Source organism: Narcine bancroftii, chromosome 4 (assembly GCF_036971445.1).
Source record: "Narcine bancroftii isolate sNarBan1 chromosome 4, sNarBan1.hap1, whole genome shotgun sequence".
Taxonomy (NCBI): Eukaryota; Metazoa; Chordata; class Chondrichthyes; order Torpediniformes; family Narcinidae; genus Narcine; species Narcine bancroftii.
Genome location: NC_091472.1, coordinates 96,362,961 through 96,382,032, shown reverse-complemented (window position 1 = coordinate 96,382,032; position 19,072 = coordinate 96,362,961). Strand labels below are relative to the sequence as shown.

At 41.1% G+C, this 19,072-nt stretch overlaps 1 protein-coding gene across 17 annotated transcripts in view; it reads right to left on the bottom strand.

Moving 5' to 3' along the window:
* LOC138760861 (interphotoreceptor matrix proteoglycan 1-like) overlaps positions 1 to 19,072 on the bottom strand; it is a 175,005-nt gene that overhangs the window by 87,287 nt on the left and 68,646 nt on the right. For all 17 annotated transcript variants that reach the window (XM_069932080.1, XM_069932073.1, XM_069932087.1 and 14 more), the window contains one exon: positions 3,620 to 3,856. In XM_069932080.1, coding sequence (XP_069788181.1) covers positions 3,620 to 3,856 — 237 coding nt within the window. The remainder of the gene's footprint in view (positions 1 to 3,619; positions 3,857 to 19,072) is intronic.

The window sequence follows — 19,072 nt, the reverse complement described above, 5'->3', positions numbered from 1 at the left end:
TCAGCCTTCTTATCCCCTGAATGCAATAATACTGACATTAATATTCAGTTTGGAGACTTGAAAATCCTTTCTGCCCTATTGGCACTGTACGAGTTCATACTGCTTTGAAGAGCAACACATTGATCTCTGCGGCTTTCAGTTGTTTCCGTGATATTAATTATGGATAAAATTTGTTCATTTCTCTCTTCCATCAAATACAAGAACTGACCCTACCAAGCTGAGAATGTCTTTATGTCATTGCCGAGTCTCCCACTATCAGAGCATGGGGAAGTGTGATTAATGTCTAATTCTAGATTAAAAGAATTGCCAACTGCAACCATTCTATCAAAATATTAATGTGAATAAAGGCAGATAACTTAAAATGAACATATTAAATTGACACAGCACAACATAATGGTCCATATTATCACAACCAGCTCAAGAAACACAGTCATGCACAAGCATGCTTTAAAACAGGAGAATTACTTGTGCATTCAGTAGATACCTGATTTGGTTGCCACACTATAGTAGTGGGAGAGGGTGCAGAGGTAATTCACCAGGATATTGCCTTGGATGGGGCATTTCAGTAAGGAGGACTGGAGAGGTTTGATCGGTTTTCCCTGGTGTACAGGAGGTTAGGAGGGACATAGATGATGTACGTTAAAGTCCCTAGCATCCAGCACCTCTATGGATTGGTAGATGCCAGATATGTGAATTTTCCAATTGCTTGAGACTGTATGCTGCGTGATTGGTAAACTAATGGCAAGGCATGCCATTATTAAACTTTTCTATTTATTTATTTTCCACAATTCTTTTGCTGGTTGCTTGAACTCTGGATAACAGGGGTTTTATTGTATATAAAATTCTGAGAGGTATAGATTAGGTAGGCAGCAAAATACTTTCTTCCAATAGAGATGGATAAAACAAGAGAATATTGATCGGGGTAAGGGGGAAGAAACTTAAAGGGGATCTGATGTGGATGTAGCAGCAGTTGAAAGCTGTTATTTAACACAAGGAATCCATGAGCAGAAAGCCACCTCCCTTGCTGCTGACTGCTGGGGGGTATACTTCCTAAGCAAGCTCCAAACTGGATAGGCTGAGAATCTTTTCCCTGGCATGCAGGAAGCAGATGCATGATGTATGGAAAAAGTGAATGCTCAGTCTTTTCATCAGGGTAGGTGATTCTAAAACCAGAGGGTGTAAGTTTAAGGTGAGAAGGGAGGGACCTGCCAGAGGTAAATGTAGAAGTGGGCATAATTTTGATATTCAAAGGACATTTAGACAGATTTATTGATGGGAAGGGCTTAAAAAGATATGAACCAAATGCAGGCAAATGGGACCATCTCAGAATGCAAACTAGGTCAGAATGGATGAGTTGAGCTGAAAGGCCATGCTTTATGACTCAAAGATTCTATAAAAACAGAAAGTGTTGCTTTTCACAGTTTTTCCCTCAGGATAGGAGATTCTAAATCAAGGATTTAAAGTGAAAGGTAGGGGGAAGATATCATCAGGAACTCAAGGGCAACTTTTTCACATGGAGGCTATCATGTATCCCGTTGCCAGCAGAAGTGGAGGAGATGGGTGCAATTGCCACATTGACAGGACATTTGGACAAGTACACAGATAGGAAAGAGTTAAAAAGATACGCGCTAAATGAAGGCAAATGAAACAAATTTGAATGGGCATATTGGGATCGGCCCGTGTGACTCTGGGACTCGTTCCATGTTCCTAGTAAAGTGAAGCACAAATCTTTTCTGATCACTTGATCAGAGAGAAAACAGCCTCATTGAATCAGGTTTACTAAGTCTCTGGTTTCCCATTTCCCTGGTGCACAGATAAGCAGGTTGTACCCCACACCACCACATGACCCCTCTAATCAATAATGTTGCCGGGCTGAAAGTGGATGGGGCTTCAGAGTGCACCAGGCATTGGTTTCTGACAGACACTGGCTGCACAATCTCGGTTCTAGTCCAGCTTCACCACACCTGCATCTGCTCAACTGGGGTAAATGGGAGGCAAATAAAATTTGCTACAAACTCTTGAGTTAGAACTATATTTTGTGCAACCATAGACATCATCTATAATGAGCATGCAGCCACAGTTACAGCCTCCTCGTTGGACGACATGGAAGTAAAGACTGGGAAATGATTGGGAGGGCAGCCCATTTGTTGTTACCTTTTCTGAGGTCCAGTTCCCCCTCCCTCCCAACCCATTGTAACCCATTTTCTCTCCCTTCCTTCTCACTGCTTCCTCTCCCCACCCAATGGGACCAGGTTCCCCTCCCTCCCCACTCACCAGCCTCCAATTCCTGTGCTCCCTCCCTACTCAATGATATTGTCCCTGTGCTCCCTCCCTCTCACTGGGACCATGGTTACAGATGTACTATAACATCAAATAACTTCTATAAGTCAACTTAATGGTTGTGGTATCTGAATAGAAATGACATACAATAGTCCATTAGTCTCGCTCTACCAAAGTCCCATGCATTCAACTTGGAATATCAAGAGAGGGGAGCAGTGGAAATGCATATACAGTGGACATCTCGACCATAGTGAAGACAGCAGGAATGGCATTCTGAGATTTATGATGATTTACAGAGATCCGACATAGGAAAATAAATACACTGAGTTTGATATGTTTCAATTGAGATTGAGTGGAACAGAAAGTAAAGCAGTGTTGGTAGCTTGATTCAAGAATAATACATTTTTCAACATATTTTACTAGAGTCATTGAGTCATACAGCAAGGAATAGGTCTTTCAGCCCAAATCATCCATGCTGACCAAGATGGCATTCTGGGCAAGTCCCATTTGCTTGCATTCTAAGCCTTTCCTATATAACTCTGTCCAAATATCTTTCACATAGACAGGAATAGGTCTGGTGAAAACAGAGAGCCTTTTGCCCAGGGTAGGGGAATTGGTAACCAGAAGATATAGGTTTAAAAGGGGGGAGAGATTCAACAGAAACCAGAGGGATAATTTTTTTTAAAATAAAAGACTGAGGGTGATGGGTGTATGTGGTTGAGGCAGGTACTACTTCTATGTTTCAGAAAAAATATTGGACAAATACACGGATAGGATGAATTTAGGGGGATATGTGCCAAATGCAGGCAGGTGTGGTAAGTATTTGGTAGACATTTTGGCCAATGTAGGTAAGTTGGGATGAAAGACCTGTTTCCACACTCCATGGCTCTATGATACTCGCACCTCTTGGGCATTTCTTATTCCAAGTTCATTTGAGATTATAGAGCCCATTAATATCCTTCAGAAAAATTGTACCAAAACATTTTATTGTTCCAGTTGATAAAGTGCGATTGCTAGGGACTAGGCTAACTGGATAGCATGATTGTCTTGACTCTAACACCACAGGGAGATAAGCTTTCTTACTCCATCTAGCAATTCTGTAGTGTAGTTTAGTGAGAGCCCTAAAGACTGTCGAAAATTGTTGTATTTTGTTCCTTTTCTGCATTCTATGTTGAAATGTCTTGCATACAATTGAGCAACAATCAGAACAAAACAACTAGAGTTCCTGTTTCTTAAGTTAGTGTCTCAGAGCTGGAAACTCCTTACCTTGGAATGTAGATTTCCTTTGGACCTAAGTCACCCAACATCAAACTAGCTTCAATCACTGTGTGCCTTTTACCTTTTAACTTGTAATATGCCAGGTGACTGGCCACAATCTGCTTCATTGACTCCGTGCTGCAAACCTTCACTCCATTTGGGAAGAGGATTTCCCGCTTTGCCCTCTGCTTGGACAAGGTCACTATTCTTCCAATCACTGAGGAATGTTGTCTCATTTCAGGAGCTTTCTCCAAACGAGGGGACTCAGCTTGACCAGAATGACTGTCCTCCTCCCAACTAGTTTTGACTGCAGTACCATCTGGAAACACAAAATAAAACAAATTGCCTAATTATTGCAAATTATTTTTATCACACGTATCAATTTACTTCAACTTAATAAGGTTGAATCAAATTAATCAGTGAGGATATGAGCCATTTAACACATCAGAGGACTCCAAAACCAAGCAGCAATAGAAATTCACTATGACAATGGTTACTTAAACAAAAGTTGTTTTTAATTTTCTTCAAACATAATAACAAGATCAATCTTTAAATTATTACTATTAACTTAACCTAATTTAACCCCCTTCTAATTCTAAGCTCCTGTGTATGCAATGTGCATATGTTCAGGAAAGTTCTCTGTTTCACTGTCCAATCATTCACTTCTCACTTCTCCAAGTTCACCGTTATCAGGAAATTCCTACATTGTGCACAGAATTTAATATTTATGAATCTTCAACAGGCTCTGGTGCTTAAAGTTAAATGGTTACCTCTCAGGAGGTTTCAGAGAAAAATTTGTTGCTCGTGGAACATACAAACTAATTTCCTCCAATCAGTCACTTCAGTGTCTTGCCGAAGAAATTTGACCCATCTTAGGTTTTCCAAATGATAACCTCATCTTCAAGGTCACCACAGAGTTCCCATGGTTTCCATTATGTCATGAGAAACACTGTAGCCAGCCATTTCCTCTTGTAAGGTCTACAAGGGTTTTGAACAGGCTGAACTCAGAATACCATCTTCAAAATGGGATTTTCAACAAGCCTGCCAGCTTGCCATGTTGCAGCCTCAACTTCTACTGTAAAACTGACTTATCTCTCTTTCCAAAAGAGAAATCACCTGTTTGTTTTCCCTCTCTCTGCTTGTTAAACCCATATGACTTCTTACAGGGCTCCAAACCCAATCTTTGAAAGTTCTTATTAGTATCTCTGATACTTATTGCCCATACACAATAGATCAGCATTCTTCATTGCTTCTGCAAAGTCAACCGGAGCCTCAATGTCTAGCTTCAGAAAAGCTCTTGCATTTTAAATGAGATGTCTTTTGTGAAGTGTTACTCTGTTACTAACCCCCCACAGTCTATCTCTTTTAAAGACATATTTTACCCATAACAATATCTATTTGTCTATTTACAAAACTTTCCACTAGATTTAAATATTCATAAACCTCTTCACTTTTCTCTCCTCCCTTTTGTAATATTATGTCATTATAATTAAGACAATGCATGTGTCCTATGCATGTTTATTGATAATTAGATGACAATGTAGTTAGCATGGTTAGCATTTTTCCTGATGACACCAACACTGGTAGTAGAATGGACAGGGAAGAAGATTACCCAAGATTACAACAGGATCTAGATGAACTGACAAAATGGCCCATGGAATGGCAGTGCGAAGTGTTGAATTTTGATAGGATAAACACTGTGAATGTTGAGGGCCTGGGGATTGTTGTAGAACAAAGGGACTTAGACGCACAGGTACATAGTTCCACAAAAGTGGCAAGTCCAGTTGATATTGTGGTGAAGAAGGCATTGACACATTTGTCTTCATCATTCAGGGCATTGTGCGCAGGAGTAGGGATGTTTTGTTACAGTTGTACAGAACATTGGTAAGAACACTCTTAGAGTATTGTGCACAATTTTGGTCTCTCAGTTACAGGAAGGACATTATTAAAGAGGCCTTCATGAGTTTCTTACATTTGTCATTTATTCTGAGTTATTAGCATGCATATGCTTAATGGTCTCCATTTCAAATTATAATCAGTAATGTTTAATATCTTTATAAAATGTATGCAAGTAGTAATTTTGGAAAGAAAAACAAGAGTTGCTAAAACATACATTTACATTAATTTTCCCTTGCACATGGTGATTGTTTATTCTCTATTAGATGTTGGCTGTAATAAATTTTGCATTGTTGGAAATTCTGAATAAAGTTGTTAATATTTGATCCAATTTACAGAAAATAAATTTTGTTTTGAACTCTTTCTGAATATGGGGATATTTTCTGATTGATATGTAAGCCTCATTTGTTCATCAAAGCTTCAGACCAACTGCCCATTACATTATTTTCTCTATGCAATCCTGGAGTTGGTAATTATTCAGAAATATTTTGTATTATATATCTAGGTTTGTATGCTATTATTATGTACTGTGTGTGAAATGTATTTTGTGTGTGTGTACATATACGAGTGCACCATGGTCCGGAGGAACTGTTTTGTCTGATTGTATGTGTACAGTTAGATGATAGTAAACTTGAACTTGTATACCAGTTAGACTAAAGTTTCTCAGTTAGTTATAAAAATTGTTCCTACAGTGGAATTCTTCTGATCCCTTTTGAAGGTGTTAAAATTATAGAAAATTCCCAGAAAGATTATACAATTTCTTCCTTGCTCTAAGTAATTGGTACACAGGGCATTTATTTTAACAGTTTGTACAGTCATAGCCCACACTGCACATTTTCATGCAAAATCAAAGCGTGTGCCATAAGCAATGGATGACAATGAAGTCAATTAGTGTTCCACAGAACTATGGAGCTACATAACACAAAAACAGTTCCATCAGCCCACTTAGGCCATTCTGGCCATCTGGTACCCCTTTATATAAACCCTATACTTGTCTCCCCAAATTTATGTCAGCCTTCCCAGGTACAACCATACACTTGGGGGAATTTACAGTAGCCAATTAATCTACATATCTTTGAGAAGTGGGAGAAAATCAGAGTACCTAGAAAAAACCTTTAGCCTTTGGAGTATTGTTCCCAATTCCGGTCACCCAGCTATAGGAAAGACATCATTAAGCAGAGAAGGTTGGGCTTGAATTATAAGAGAAAGCTGGCTAGGCTGGGACCTTTCTCCCTAGAATGTAGGAGGCTGAGGGATGACATCATAGAGGTTGACAAGGTCATGAAAGGTATATTTTAGTAACAGGCCATTTTGACCCACGTGCCTGTACCGCCCAATTTACTCCCAATTAATCTACAACCCTGCTACATTTTGAAGAGTTTGAAGAAACTGGAGCCCCCAGGACACAGGGAGAATGTACCAACTCCTTAAAGACAGCGCGGGATTCAAACCCCATTCCCGATTGCTGGCACTGTTGTGCTAACTGCTGCACAAACTGTGCTGACCCAGATGAGGTACAAAGTCTTTTTTTGAGGGCAGGGGAATCTAAAACAAGAGGGCATAGATTTATGATGAGGGAAAAGATTTAGATGTGCCCTGTTAGTGTATGGAATGAGCTGCCAGAGAAAGTGCTGGAGGCCATTTGAAATACTTTGACATTCAGGCAAGTGTTGTAAGGTAAAACATCATGAGATGGGAATGTGCAGGGCTGTAACAAGATGTGAATGCATCCTTGTACTTACAAGATAAGAGAGACATTGATGGATTGAGAGGCAGGAAGCTAGCAGGGAAAGGATAGCAACAGTTTTAGTCATTGGACAAGTAATGATATGATGATGTTCTAAGCACATATCCAAGGGTATAAAAAATCACCATTTTGCTGATAACGGCAGAATGCATTCTCCGACTAACATGGTTAGTCGCAAGTGTTACAATCCGGTAATAAAGAACAAAGAACCCTGATTTCGACTCAGTCTGGTGTTTGTCTCACTCATTCATGAACAAAGCAGACCTAACAGTGTATGGATAGGAAAGGTTTAGAGGGATATGGGCTAAAGCAGTGGTTCTCAACCTTTTTCTTTCCACTTTATATAGTCAGGATAATGTGAACTATTTTGTAACTGTGTAAGAATACGCCCTTCTCACTGTAGTAACTGTAGTGCACCACTATGGAGCATATGTATATGTATTTGTGAGTGTGTGAACAGTTACCCGAGATGGTGGAAGGCATCAGTAAAGTCTCTTTGGTTATTTGAATCTTGCATCTCTAAGTTATTTAAAAAGCCTTGCAAGTAACACAGAGACATAACACTCACACACCGCCTTAAGAATTCCCTATGCTATTGGTGTTCTGTGAATTGTAAGGGTTTGCTTAAGGTGGTATGTGGGTGGAAAGAAAAAGTTTGAAAACTACTATTTTAATCACCCCTAATTGACTCGTTATGTGCATGGTTCCATAACTCCAAAGGAAATGGGCTAATGACAATTTTTCACAAGTAAAATATTTCAGTAACAATTGGGTCTAGAGCAGTGGTTCTCAACCTTTTTCTTTCCACTCACAAACCACCTTAAGCAATCCCTTACTAATCACAGAGCACAGATGGCAGAGGGAGAACTTAAAGTGGTATGTGAGTGGAAAGAAAAAGGTTGAGAACCACTGGGCTAAAGACAGGCAAATGAAAGTGGCTTGGGTAGATTACCTGATTAGTATGTAGAAGTTGGGCCGAAGGGCCTGTTTCCATGCTGTAAAACTATGAAGCTGGAAAGGGTGCAGAAATGAATCACATGACTGTTACCAGTACTGGTGGGCTTGAACCTGAAGGATAGACTGGCACTCTTCTCCCTGGAGTGTTGGAGGCTGAGGGCGGATGGTGTGGGGGTTCATAAAGGTTTATAAAATCATGAAGGCCACAGATAAAGCAAATAGTTATATACTTTTTTTTTAATACAGTATCCAAATCTAAAACGAGAGGGCATTAATCTAAGGTGAGAGGGGAAAGAGTTAAAGAGGACCTAAGGGCCACCTTCTTTCCACAGAAGGTGGTGAGTTTATGGAACGAGCTGCCAGAAAAAGTGGTCGAAGTGGGTACAACAGCAACATGGATTGGAAAGGTTAAAGGGATATGGGCCAGATGCCTGAAAATGGGACGTTTAGTTGGTGGCAGAGACAGTGTCAGAACAAATCTAAATGGGGGCATTAGGGTAAACACAGGGGAGGGGGGAGGGGGCATACAAACTGCCGTTTGTGTATCAGTTTTGTGTGCCATTCCTGCCGTTCACGTTCGGGTGAGGGCACAGTAACTCATTTGGTGGGGAATAACCCGTGAATGCCCCCCCCCCCCACCCCATGACACCGATCCTGGTTGGTGGGCCAAAGAATCTGCTTCCATGCTGGAGAACAATATGATTTCATGACATCTCAGGGACGGAGAGTGGGAAAGAGTTTGCTTTGTAAGTTTATATCTTGAATCCATTTTTCATCTACCTGTCACACAACACATCACATACAAAACTTCCACATGTTCAGATGAAATTATTGTGATTAGTTTATAAAATGTTTGTAATATATTATTGATAAAATATGAACAAATTGTTAAGTATCAAACAGAAATCATCAGCCATCTGAAAATCAGGCCAACTAATTTTACAAGGGCTGCCACTCAGAAACCTGTCAGCACAATAAGTAACTCAGATATCTCCTTCTGAAATTCTATCCATGTGGAGATGAATGTACGCAAATAAATATTATACTGAAAATAAAAATAACAGCAAGATGCCTGAAACCAGGTGGGCAGAGGTGGAGTGAGCCTCTATTTGTTACAATCACCGTAAGACCATAAGATGTCGGAGCAGAATTAGGCCATTTGGCCTATTGAGTCTGCTCTGTAATTCAAATCATGGCTGATGTATTTTTCCATTTAACCCTATTTTCCTACCTTTTTCCCATAACCTTTGTCCCTGAATCTAATCAAGAACCCATCAAAGTCCTCTTTAAATATACCTAATGACTTGACATCTACAATCATCTGTGGCAAAGAATTCTACAGATTCACCACCCTCCAGCTGAAGAAACTTTTCCTTATTTCTGTTCTAAAGAAAGTCCTTCTATTCTGAGGCTATGCCCTGTGGCCTTAGACTCTCCTGCTAAAGGAAACATCTCCACATTCACTCTATCCAATCCAATCAATATTCAATAGGTTTTAATGAGCTTCCCCCTCACCCTTCTAAACTCCAGTGAGTATAGGTGCAGAGTCAATAAACAGTCCTCATACGGCAACCATCTTGTATCTGGGATCTTTCCTGGACCAAAGAAGTCATAATCATATGAAGGGAATACAATGCACATGCCGTAACATTTATACCAGAAGATTAATGAATACCATGTTTTAATTTTTATATTAACATAGCATACAAAAATATTGATCATTGTATAGATCGTGAAAATTACAGATTTGGAGAAGTCATTATCCATGATATTAACCTGGTATTTGATGCTTTGATCTGCAACAGGTTCACTCACTTCATTAAATAGAAATTTTTGTCCCAGCTGTTGTCTCATAAAAAAGGGGACTAGTGTAAGAAGAAAAAAATTATAGAATTGAATTCTTTTAATAATTGGGCAGAGATTTTATTGGTTTGGACAGAAGTTATGCTTTAATGTGTTAAAGGGCCCTAGTAATGACAAGTCCCTTCACCAATCTTTCATTCACTGTTCTCTGAGGCAGCTCCTCGATCAATCCCTTCTGTTTAGTTATTGCTATGTGGTGACTGTCAGATCACAGGTCAAATAATTCATCAGAACCAAGGGCTGACCAACCACAATCACACTGAATGGTGGGACAGGCTTGAAGGGCCATTGGCTTGCTCCTGGCCCTGTTTTCTTGCCCTTTGTAAGCATCACCTTGGCACAGCACCACACTCACACAGCCCACAGGAGCTGTGGAAGCTCAGTTTGTGAGGATATTCAATATATAGAGGTACCAACAAGAAAGGATGCAGTACTTGACCTCCTATTAGAGAACAAGGCAGGTCAGGTGACAGATATAGGTGAACATTTTGAGTCCCAGTGACCATAATGTCATTAGCTTCAAGTTATTTATGGAAAAGGATAAGTCTGGTCTTCATGTTGAGATTTTAAATTGGAGGAAGGGAAAATTTGTGGAAATGAGAAAGGATTTAGGAGGAGTGGATTGAGATATGTGGATTTAACCATATAACCATTTACGGAGCGGAATCAGGCCACGTTGGCCTTTCGAGTCCACACCGGTTCACTAGAACAACTCCACTAGCTCAAACCTCCCCCTCACCCCCATGTACACATCCAACCTTCTCTTAAGTGACAGAAGGGACCCTGATGCATTATCTCATTTGGAAGATCATTACATTCTACCACCACTCGCTGAGTGAAAAAGCCACCTCTAATATTTCTCCTAAAGTGTTGCCCCCTTACCCTTAACTCATGGCCTCTTGTTCCATCCTCCCCTGCCCTCAGGGGAAAGAGTCCGTTTATGTCTAGTCTTTTTAAATACTTCTATCAAGTCCCCTCTCAGTTGTCTACATTCCAATGAATAAAGTCCCAGTCTCCTTAATCTCTCCCTGTAATCCAGATGCTGTAAGCCAGGCAACATCCTTGTAAACTTTTTCTGCACCCTCTCCACCTTATCTATAACCTTTCTATAATTTGGAGACCAGAACTGAGCACAGTACTCCAAACCTGGCCTCACCAATGCCTTAAACAGCTGCAGCATCACCTCCCAGCTCCTATACTCTATACTAAGATTTATGAAGACCAGTATACCATATGCCTTCTTAACCACCCTATCTACATGGGAATCCACCTTCAGTAAACTCTATACCATAACCCCCAGGTCCCTTTGCTCCTCTGCATGCCTCAATGCCCTCCCCTTAACTGTATATGTCCTATTCTGGTTATTTTTACCAAAATGCAACATATCACACTTGTCTACATTGAATTCCATCTGCCATCTTTCAGCCCACTCTTCCAAACAAACCAAATCCTTCTGTAATCCAAGAAAATCTACCTCACTATCCATCACTCCCCCTATTTTCATATCATCCGCATATTTGCTTACCCAGTTAACCACACCCTCCTCTAAATCATTAATATAAATGATAAACAACAAGGGGCCCAGCATCGATCCGAGATACCCCGCTTATCACAGGCTTCCAACCTGACATACAGTTGTCCACCACGATTCTCTGCTGTCTATCTCCCAGCCACCTCTGAACCCATGTCACAATCTCCCTACTAATTCCTAGTGGCTGAACCTTCCTTATTAACCTTCCATGCGGAACCTTATCAAAAGCCTTACTAAAATCCAAATAGATCACATCCACCACTCTACCTTCATCCACCTTTTTTGTCACTTTCTCAAAAAACTCAACAAGGTTTGTCAAACATGACTTTCCTTTTACAAACCCATGCTGGGTGCCCCTAATCAATCCCTGCCTATCCAGATAGGCGTGTATGCTATCTTGAAGAATACCCTCCATAAGCTTCCCCACCACTGAAGTCAAACTTACTGGCCGATAATTACTTGGCTACACCTGCTGCCTTTTTTTGAACAATGGAACAACATTTGCAACCCTCCAATCCTGTGGTACCACCCCCTCCTCCAGTGATCTTTGAAAAATCACTGTCAGTGCCCCTATTTGTTCCCTGACCTCCCTTAAAGTCCTGGAAAAAATCCCATCAGGACTAGGAGACTTATCCACCTTAATTGACCCTAGAAGCTCCAAAACTCTCGCTTTACTAATCCCTATCCTTTCCATAACTAAGCTCTTTGCCTCACTTATCTCATATAGCCCAATGTCCCTTTCCCTCATGAATATGGATGAGAAAAAAAATTGTTCAATATTTCTCCCATCTCATACGTTTCCTGACATAGTTCACTGGTCCCATCATCCAGTGGGCCTATTCTATCCTTAACCCTCCTTTTACTGTCACATATCTGTAAAAACTCTTAGGATTCACCTTCGCCTTATTAGCTATGGACTCCTCATACCTTTTTGCCTTTCTAATTTCCCTCTTAAGGTTCTTCCTGCAATCTAAGTAACGACCATACATCTCTTCAATCCCTTGTTTTTTTTTATATTGGTATAGGCCTCCTTCTTGTCCCGAACCAACTTCTTAATTTCACGAGAAAACCACGGCTCCCTCAAACCTTTAGTCTTCACTTTCAGCCTGACTGGAACATAAAGATCCTGCGCTCTCAAAATCTCACTCCTAAATGCCCCCCAAATTTCCTCTACATCCTTTCTGGCAAAAAGATCAGCCCACACAACTCTCTGCAAATCCCTTCTCATTTCTCCAAATCTGGCCTTCCCCCACTCGAAGACCTTCAACCTCGGACCCGACCTATCTCTTTCCATCATTAAGCTAAAGCTAATGGACCCATGATCACTGGAACCGAAGTTCTCTCCAACGCTTACCTCCATCACCTGCCCTATTGCATTCCCAAACAACAGATCTAACACCGCTCCCCCTCTAGTTGGCATCTCAACATATTGCTGCAAAAAGCAATCCTGAACACAATGCATAAATACTAAGCCATCCCTTTTACTGACTGCGCTTCCCAATTTATGTTCGGAAAATTGAAATCCCCAACCAACATCACCCTATTTCTCCTGCACATCTCACCTATTTCCTTGCACATTTGCTCTTCTAGTTCCCTTTCCCCATTTGGGGGCCTATAATATACCCCCATAATAGTAATCTCACCCTTCTTATTTTTCAGCTCTACCCACACTGCCTCCCTTGACGAGCCCTCCAGTCTACCTTGCTTCAGCACTGCTGTAATATCCTCCCTGACAAGTACTGCCACACCTCCCCCACTTAATCCATCAACTCTATCACATCTAAAGCAGCAAAATCCTGGACCATTCAACTGTCAGTCACAACCTTCCTTCAACCACGTCTCACTAATGGCCATAGCATCTTAATATCACATGTCAATACACACCTTTAGCTCATCTAGCTTCCTTACTATGCTCCTCGCATTAAAATAAATACATCTCAGGGATCTCCTGCATATCTTCTGGATATCCTCCTCTCTTCCATTCTCATTTTATGTTGTGTTAGGAAAGTAGATGGGCTTCAAGGGTAAAAATTTGAGAGTGCAGAGTTTGCATATTCCTGTTAGGATTAAAGGCAAAGTTACTAGGCATAGGGAACCCTGGTTTTTGAGGGATATTGGTGATCTGGTTAAGAAAGAGGGAGATGTATAGTAAGTATAGACAACAAGGAGCATATGAGGTACTAGAGGATTGGAGGATAGCTCACATTGTCCCGTTGTTTAAAAAAAGGCTCCAAAAATAAACCAGGTAATTATAGGCCAGTGAGCCTGACATCAGAAGTAGGTTAATTATTAGAAAGAGTTCTGAGAGATAGGATATAAAGGTATTTGGACAGTCATTGGCTGATTAAGGACAGTCAGTATGGCATTGTGCATAGTAGGCCGTGCTTAAAAAATCTTGTGGAGTTTTCTTTTGAGGAGGTTGCCTCAGGAAGGTGGATGAAGGAAAGACTGTGGATGTTGCCTACATGGACTTTAGTAAAGCTTTTGACAAGGTCCCACATGGGAAGTTAGTTCAGAAGGGTTATGTCACTAGATATTCAAGGAGAGGATATAAACTGGATTCAAAATTGACTGTGTCAGAGAAGGCAGAGGGTGATAGTAGATGGTTGGTTCTCGGATTGGAGGCCTGTGACCAGTGGTGTGCCTCAGGGATCCATGTTGGGACCATTGTTGTTTGTTGCATGCATCAAGATCTGGATGATAATGTTGTGAATTGGATCAGCAAGTTTGCTGATGACACAAAGATGGGAGGCATTGTGGATGATAAGTAAGGTTATCAAAGCTTGCAGAGGGATCTGGACCAACAAGGATAATGGGCCAGGAAGTGGCAGATGGAGTTTAATGCAGACAAATGTGAGGTGATGCATTTTGGAAGGGCAAACCAATGTAGGAGATATATAGTCAATGATAAGGCACTGAGGTGTGCAGAGGAGCAGAGGGACCTAGGAGTGCAGATACATTGTTCCACGAAGGTGGTGTTGCATGTGGACAGGGTTGTAAAGAAAGCTTTTGGTATCTTAGCTTTTATAAATCAAAGTATTGAGTATAGGAATTCGGATCTTATGTTGAGGTTGTTTAAGATATTGTTGAGGCCAAATTTGGAATATTGTGTTCAGTTCTGGGCACCTAACTACAGGAAGGATATCAATAAGATTGAAAGAGTGCAGAGAAGATTTATTAGGATATTGCCGGGTCTTCAGGAGTTGAGTTACAGGGAAAGATTGGACAGGTTTGGACTTTACTCCTTGGAGTGAAGAAGAATGAGGGGAGAATCGATTGAAGTTTACAAGATTATGATAAATAGAGTGGATGCAAAAAGGCTTTTTCCACTTAGATTGGGGGAGATAAATATGAGAGGTCATAGTTTTAAACTGAAGGGTGAGAGGTATAGAGAGAACATTAGGAGGAAGTTCTTCACTCAAAGAGTGGTGGGAGTGTGGAATGAGCTGCCATCTGATGTGGTGAATGTGAGCTCAAACATGCATTTTAAAAGTAAATTGGATAGAAACATGGATGTGAGAGGACTGAAGGGTTATGGTATGGGAGCAGGTCAGTGGGACTAGGAAAATGATGGTTAGCACAGACTAGAGAGGCTGAACAGCCTGTGCTGTAGTGTTCTATGGTGACTTTGCTGAGCTTTGAGTACAAAAGAGCTAAACCTAGCCCAGGAAAATAGAACTAACAGATTAGCTGTGACTGAATTGAATGGTGGAGCTGATGAAGGAGACCTGCCTTGATTTCTTATACTCTAAATTGATGTTCTTAAAACCTCTCTTTTAAAATTGATCACACTGCTGCCACATCTGCTAGTTGTACTTAGAAGGAAGGGTTAACCACCAAGTAAAACCTCACATGTTGTAACAAGGGTGAAGAATTTCAGACAGCATCTTAATAAATCTTTTCTCCACTCTTTCTACCTTATTGATATCTTTTCTATAGTTATAGGACCAAACTGCACACAATACTCGAAATTTGCTCTCACTAATGTCCAATAGAATTTTAACATAACATCCCAACTCCTATACTCAATATTTTGATTTATGAAGGGCAATATGCCAAAACCTCTCTTTATAACCCTATTCACCTGTGACACTATTTTCAAGGAATTATGTATCTGTATTCCCAGATCCCTCTGTTCTACCACACTCCTCAGTGCCCTGTACCACACTCCTCAGTGCCCTGTACCACACTCCTCAGTGCCCTGTACCACACTCCTCAGTGCCCTGTACCACACTCCTCAGTGCCCTGTACCACACTCCTCAGTGCCCTGTACCACACTCCTCAGTGCCCTGTACCACACTCCTCAGTGCCCTGTACCACACTCCTCAGTGCCCTGTACCACACTCCTCAGTGCCCTGTACCACACTCCTCAGTGCCCTGTACCACACTCCTCAGTGCCCTGTACCACACTCCTCAGTGTCCTGTACTGTATATGTCCTTTCTTGGTTTGTCCTTCTAAAATGCAACTCCTCACACTTATCTGGATTAAATTCCATCTGCTATTTTTCAGCCCATTTTCCAGATCCCTCTGCAAGCTTTGAAAACCACCTTTGCTGTCCACAACATCTCCAATCTTAGTGTCATCTGCAAATTTGCTGATCCAATTTACCACATTATCATCCAGATCATTGATATAGATGACAAACAATAATGGACTGAGAACCTATCCCTGAGGCACACCACCAGTCACAGGCCTCCAGTCTAAGAAGCAAACACCCACCACTACTTTGGTTTCTCCTGTCCAGCCATTGTCAAATTCATTTCATTACTTCATCATGAATACCTAATGTCTGAACCTTCTTGAGGGACCTTACTAAAGTCTATGTAGACAACATCCACTTTCATTAACTTTCTTGGTAAATTCCTTGAAAAACTCTATAAAGTTGGCTAAACGTGCACAAAGCCGTGATGACTCTCCCTAATCAGTCCATGGCTATCCAAATAATTGTATATCCGATCTCTGAGAACACCTTCCAGTAACTTATTTATGACTGATATCATGCTCTCCGGCCTATAATTTCCAGGGTTACTTTTGGAGCCTTTTTTAAACAATAGAACAATGTGAGCTACCCTCCAATCCGATGGTACCACACCTGTGGCTAAGTATAGTTTAAATATTTCTGCCAGAGCCCCTACAATTTCTACACTGGCCCCCATCAAGCTCCGAGAGAACATTTTGTTAGACCCTAGGGATTTTGATTTCACATTTATTGTCAGAGTACTTATATGACATCACATACAACCCTGAGATTCCTTTTTCCTTTGAGTGTGTCAGAATTACCACTAATTGGTTGTGCAAATATAAACTGAACGCAGCATGAACTGTAAACAATCAAAAGAAATGTAAACAGATACCCAATATAAACCGACAGACTGTGCAGTACAGGGAGAACAAAGAAAATCAATAAAATGCACAAGTAAGATTCCTTAAATTAGTCCCAGATTGAGTTTGTTGTTGAGGAGTCTGATGGTGGAGGGGTAGCAGCAGTTCCTGAACCTGATGGTGTGGGTCTTTGATGATTGCTACTGCTCTCTGACATCAGTGTTCCCTGTAGATGTTCTCAGAAGTGGGGAGGGTTTTGCTTGTAATATCCTGGGCTGTGTCCACTACCTTTGGAGGACTTTACGGTCAGGGGTATTGGTGTTCCTATTCCAGGCCGTGATGCACCTGGTTACCACACTTTCCACTACACCTCTGTAGAAGTTTGCCAGGGTTTCTGGTGTCATACTAAACCTCCACAAACTACTGAGGAAGTAGAGGCGATGACTTGCTTTCTTCATGATGCCATTGGTGTGTTGTGTCCAGGAAAGATCCTCTGAGATAGTGACTCCCAAGAACCTAAATGTGTTCACCCTCTCCACCTCTGATCCCCCAACGATCACTGAATTGTATATCTCTGGCTTTCCCTTCCTGAATTCAACAATCAGCTCCTTAGTTTTGGTGACATTGAGTGCAAGGTTGTTGTTGGTGCACCTTTCATCCAAGTCTCCAATCTCCATCCTGTATGCTGATTCATCCCCTTCGTTTATACAACCCACTACCATGGTATTGTCAGCAAATTTGTAGGTGGTGTTATTGTCACACTGAACTACAGAGTCATAGGTGTTAAGTGAGTAGAGCAGGGGGCTAAGAACACAGCCCTGCAGTGCTCTAGTACTGATGGAGATTGTGGAGAAGTTCTTATCAATCTACACTGATTATGCTCTGGAGGTGAGGAAATCCATGATTCAGTTACACAGTTACCCAGGTTTTGGAGTTTGCTGATCAGTCATGAAGGGATTTATCCATCCTTATTTGCTTTAGGGCAGCAAGCACTTCCTCCTCTTTAATCTCTACATGATCTATGACCTCACTGCTTGTTTCCCTCACATCCCACGACACTGTGCCATTTTCCTGAGTGAATATTGATGAAAAAAAAATTTAAGACTCTCCCGTCTCTTTTGGCTCCATTCAAAGCTGACCACTCTGATCTTCAAGGTGATCAATTTTGTCCCTTACTATCCTGTTACGCTTAATGTAAGTGTAGAAATGCTTAGGATTTTCCTTCACATTGTCTGCCAATGCAACCTCATGTCCTCTTTTAGCCTTCCTGATTTCTTTCTTTTCTTGCAATTTTTTTATACTTAAGTATCTAATTTGCTTTATGTTGCCTATACCCATTCTACACCTCTCTTTTCTTCCAAACTAGATCCCCAATATCCCTCAAAAACAAATATTCCTTATGGCTGCTAACTTTGGATTTAATCCTGATAGGAACATACAAACTCTGAATTCTCAAAATTTCCCCTTGAAGGTCTTCCACTTACTACAATTGAGCCCAATCCACGCATTCTAGATCCTTTCTCATTTCCTCAAAATTGGCCTTCCTCCAATTTAGAATCTCACCCCGAGGTCCAGACCCATCCTTCTCCATAATGAACTTGAAACTAATGGCATTATGATCACTGGAATCAAAATGTTCCCCTGGACATACTTCTGTCACCTGTCCTGTTTTGTTCTCTAATAGGAGATCCAGAATTGCACTCTCTCTACTTGTACCTCTTTATATTGATTTAGAAAACTTTCTTGAACACATTTGAGAAACTCCAAGCCATCCAGACCTTTTACAGTATGGGAGTCCCAGTCCATATGTGGAAAGTTAAAATCTCCTACTATCAACATTATGTTTCCTGCAGCTGACTGCCAACTCTTTACAGATTTGCTCCTCCAATTCTCGTTAAGTATTGTACGGTCTATAGTACAACCCCATGAGTGTGGTCATACCTTTCCTGTTCCTCAGCTCCACCCATATGGCCTCAGAAGATGAGTCTTCTGGTCTGTCCTGCTGAAGCACAACTGTAATATTTTCCCTGATGAACAATGCCACTTCTCCTCCTTTCATTTCCCCCCCCCCCCCCCCACCGTTCAATCATGTCTGAAGCAACAGAAGCCCAGAACATTGAGCAGCCAGTCCTGCCCATCCTGCAACTAAGTTTCACTAATGGCCACTATGTCATAATTCCACATGCCAATCCACACTCTAAGCTCATCTGCTTTTCCT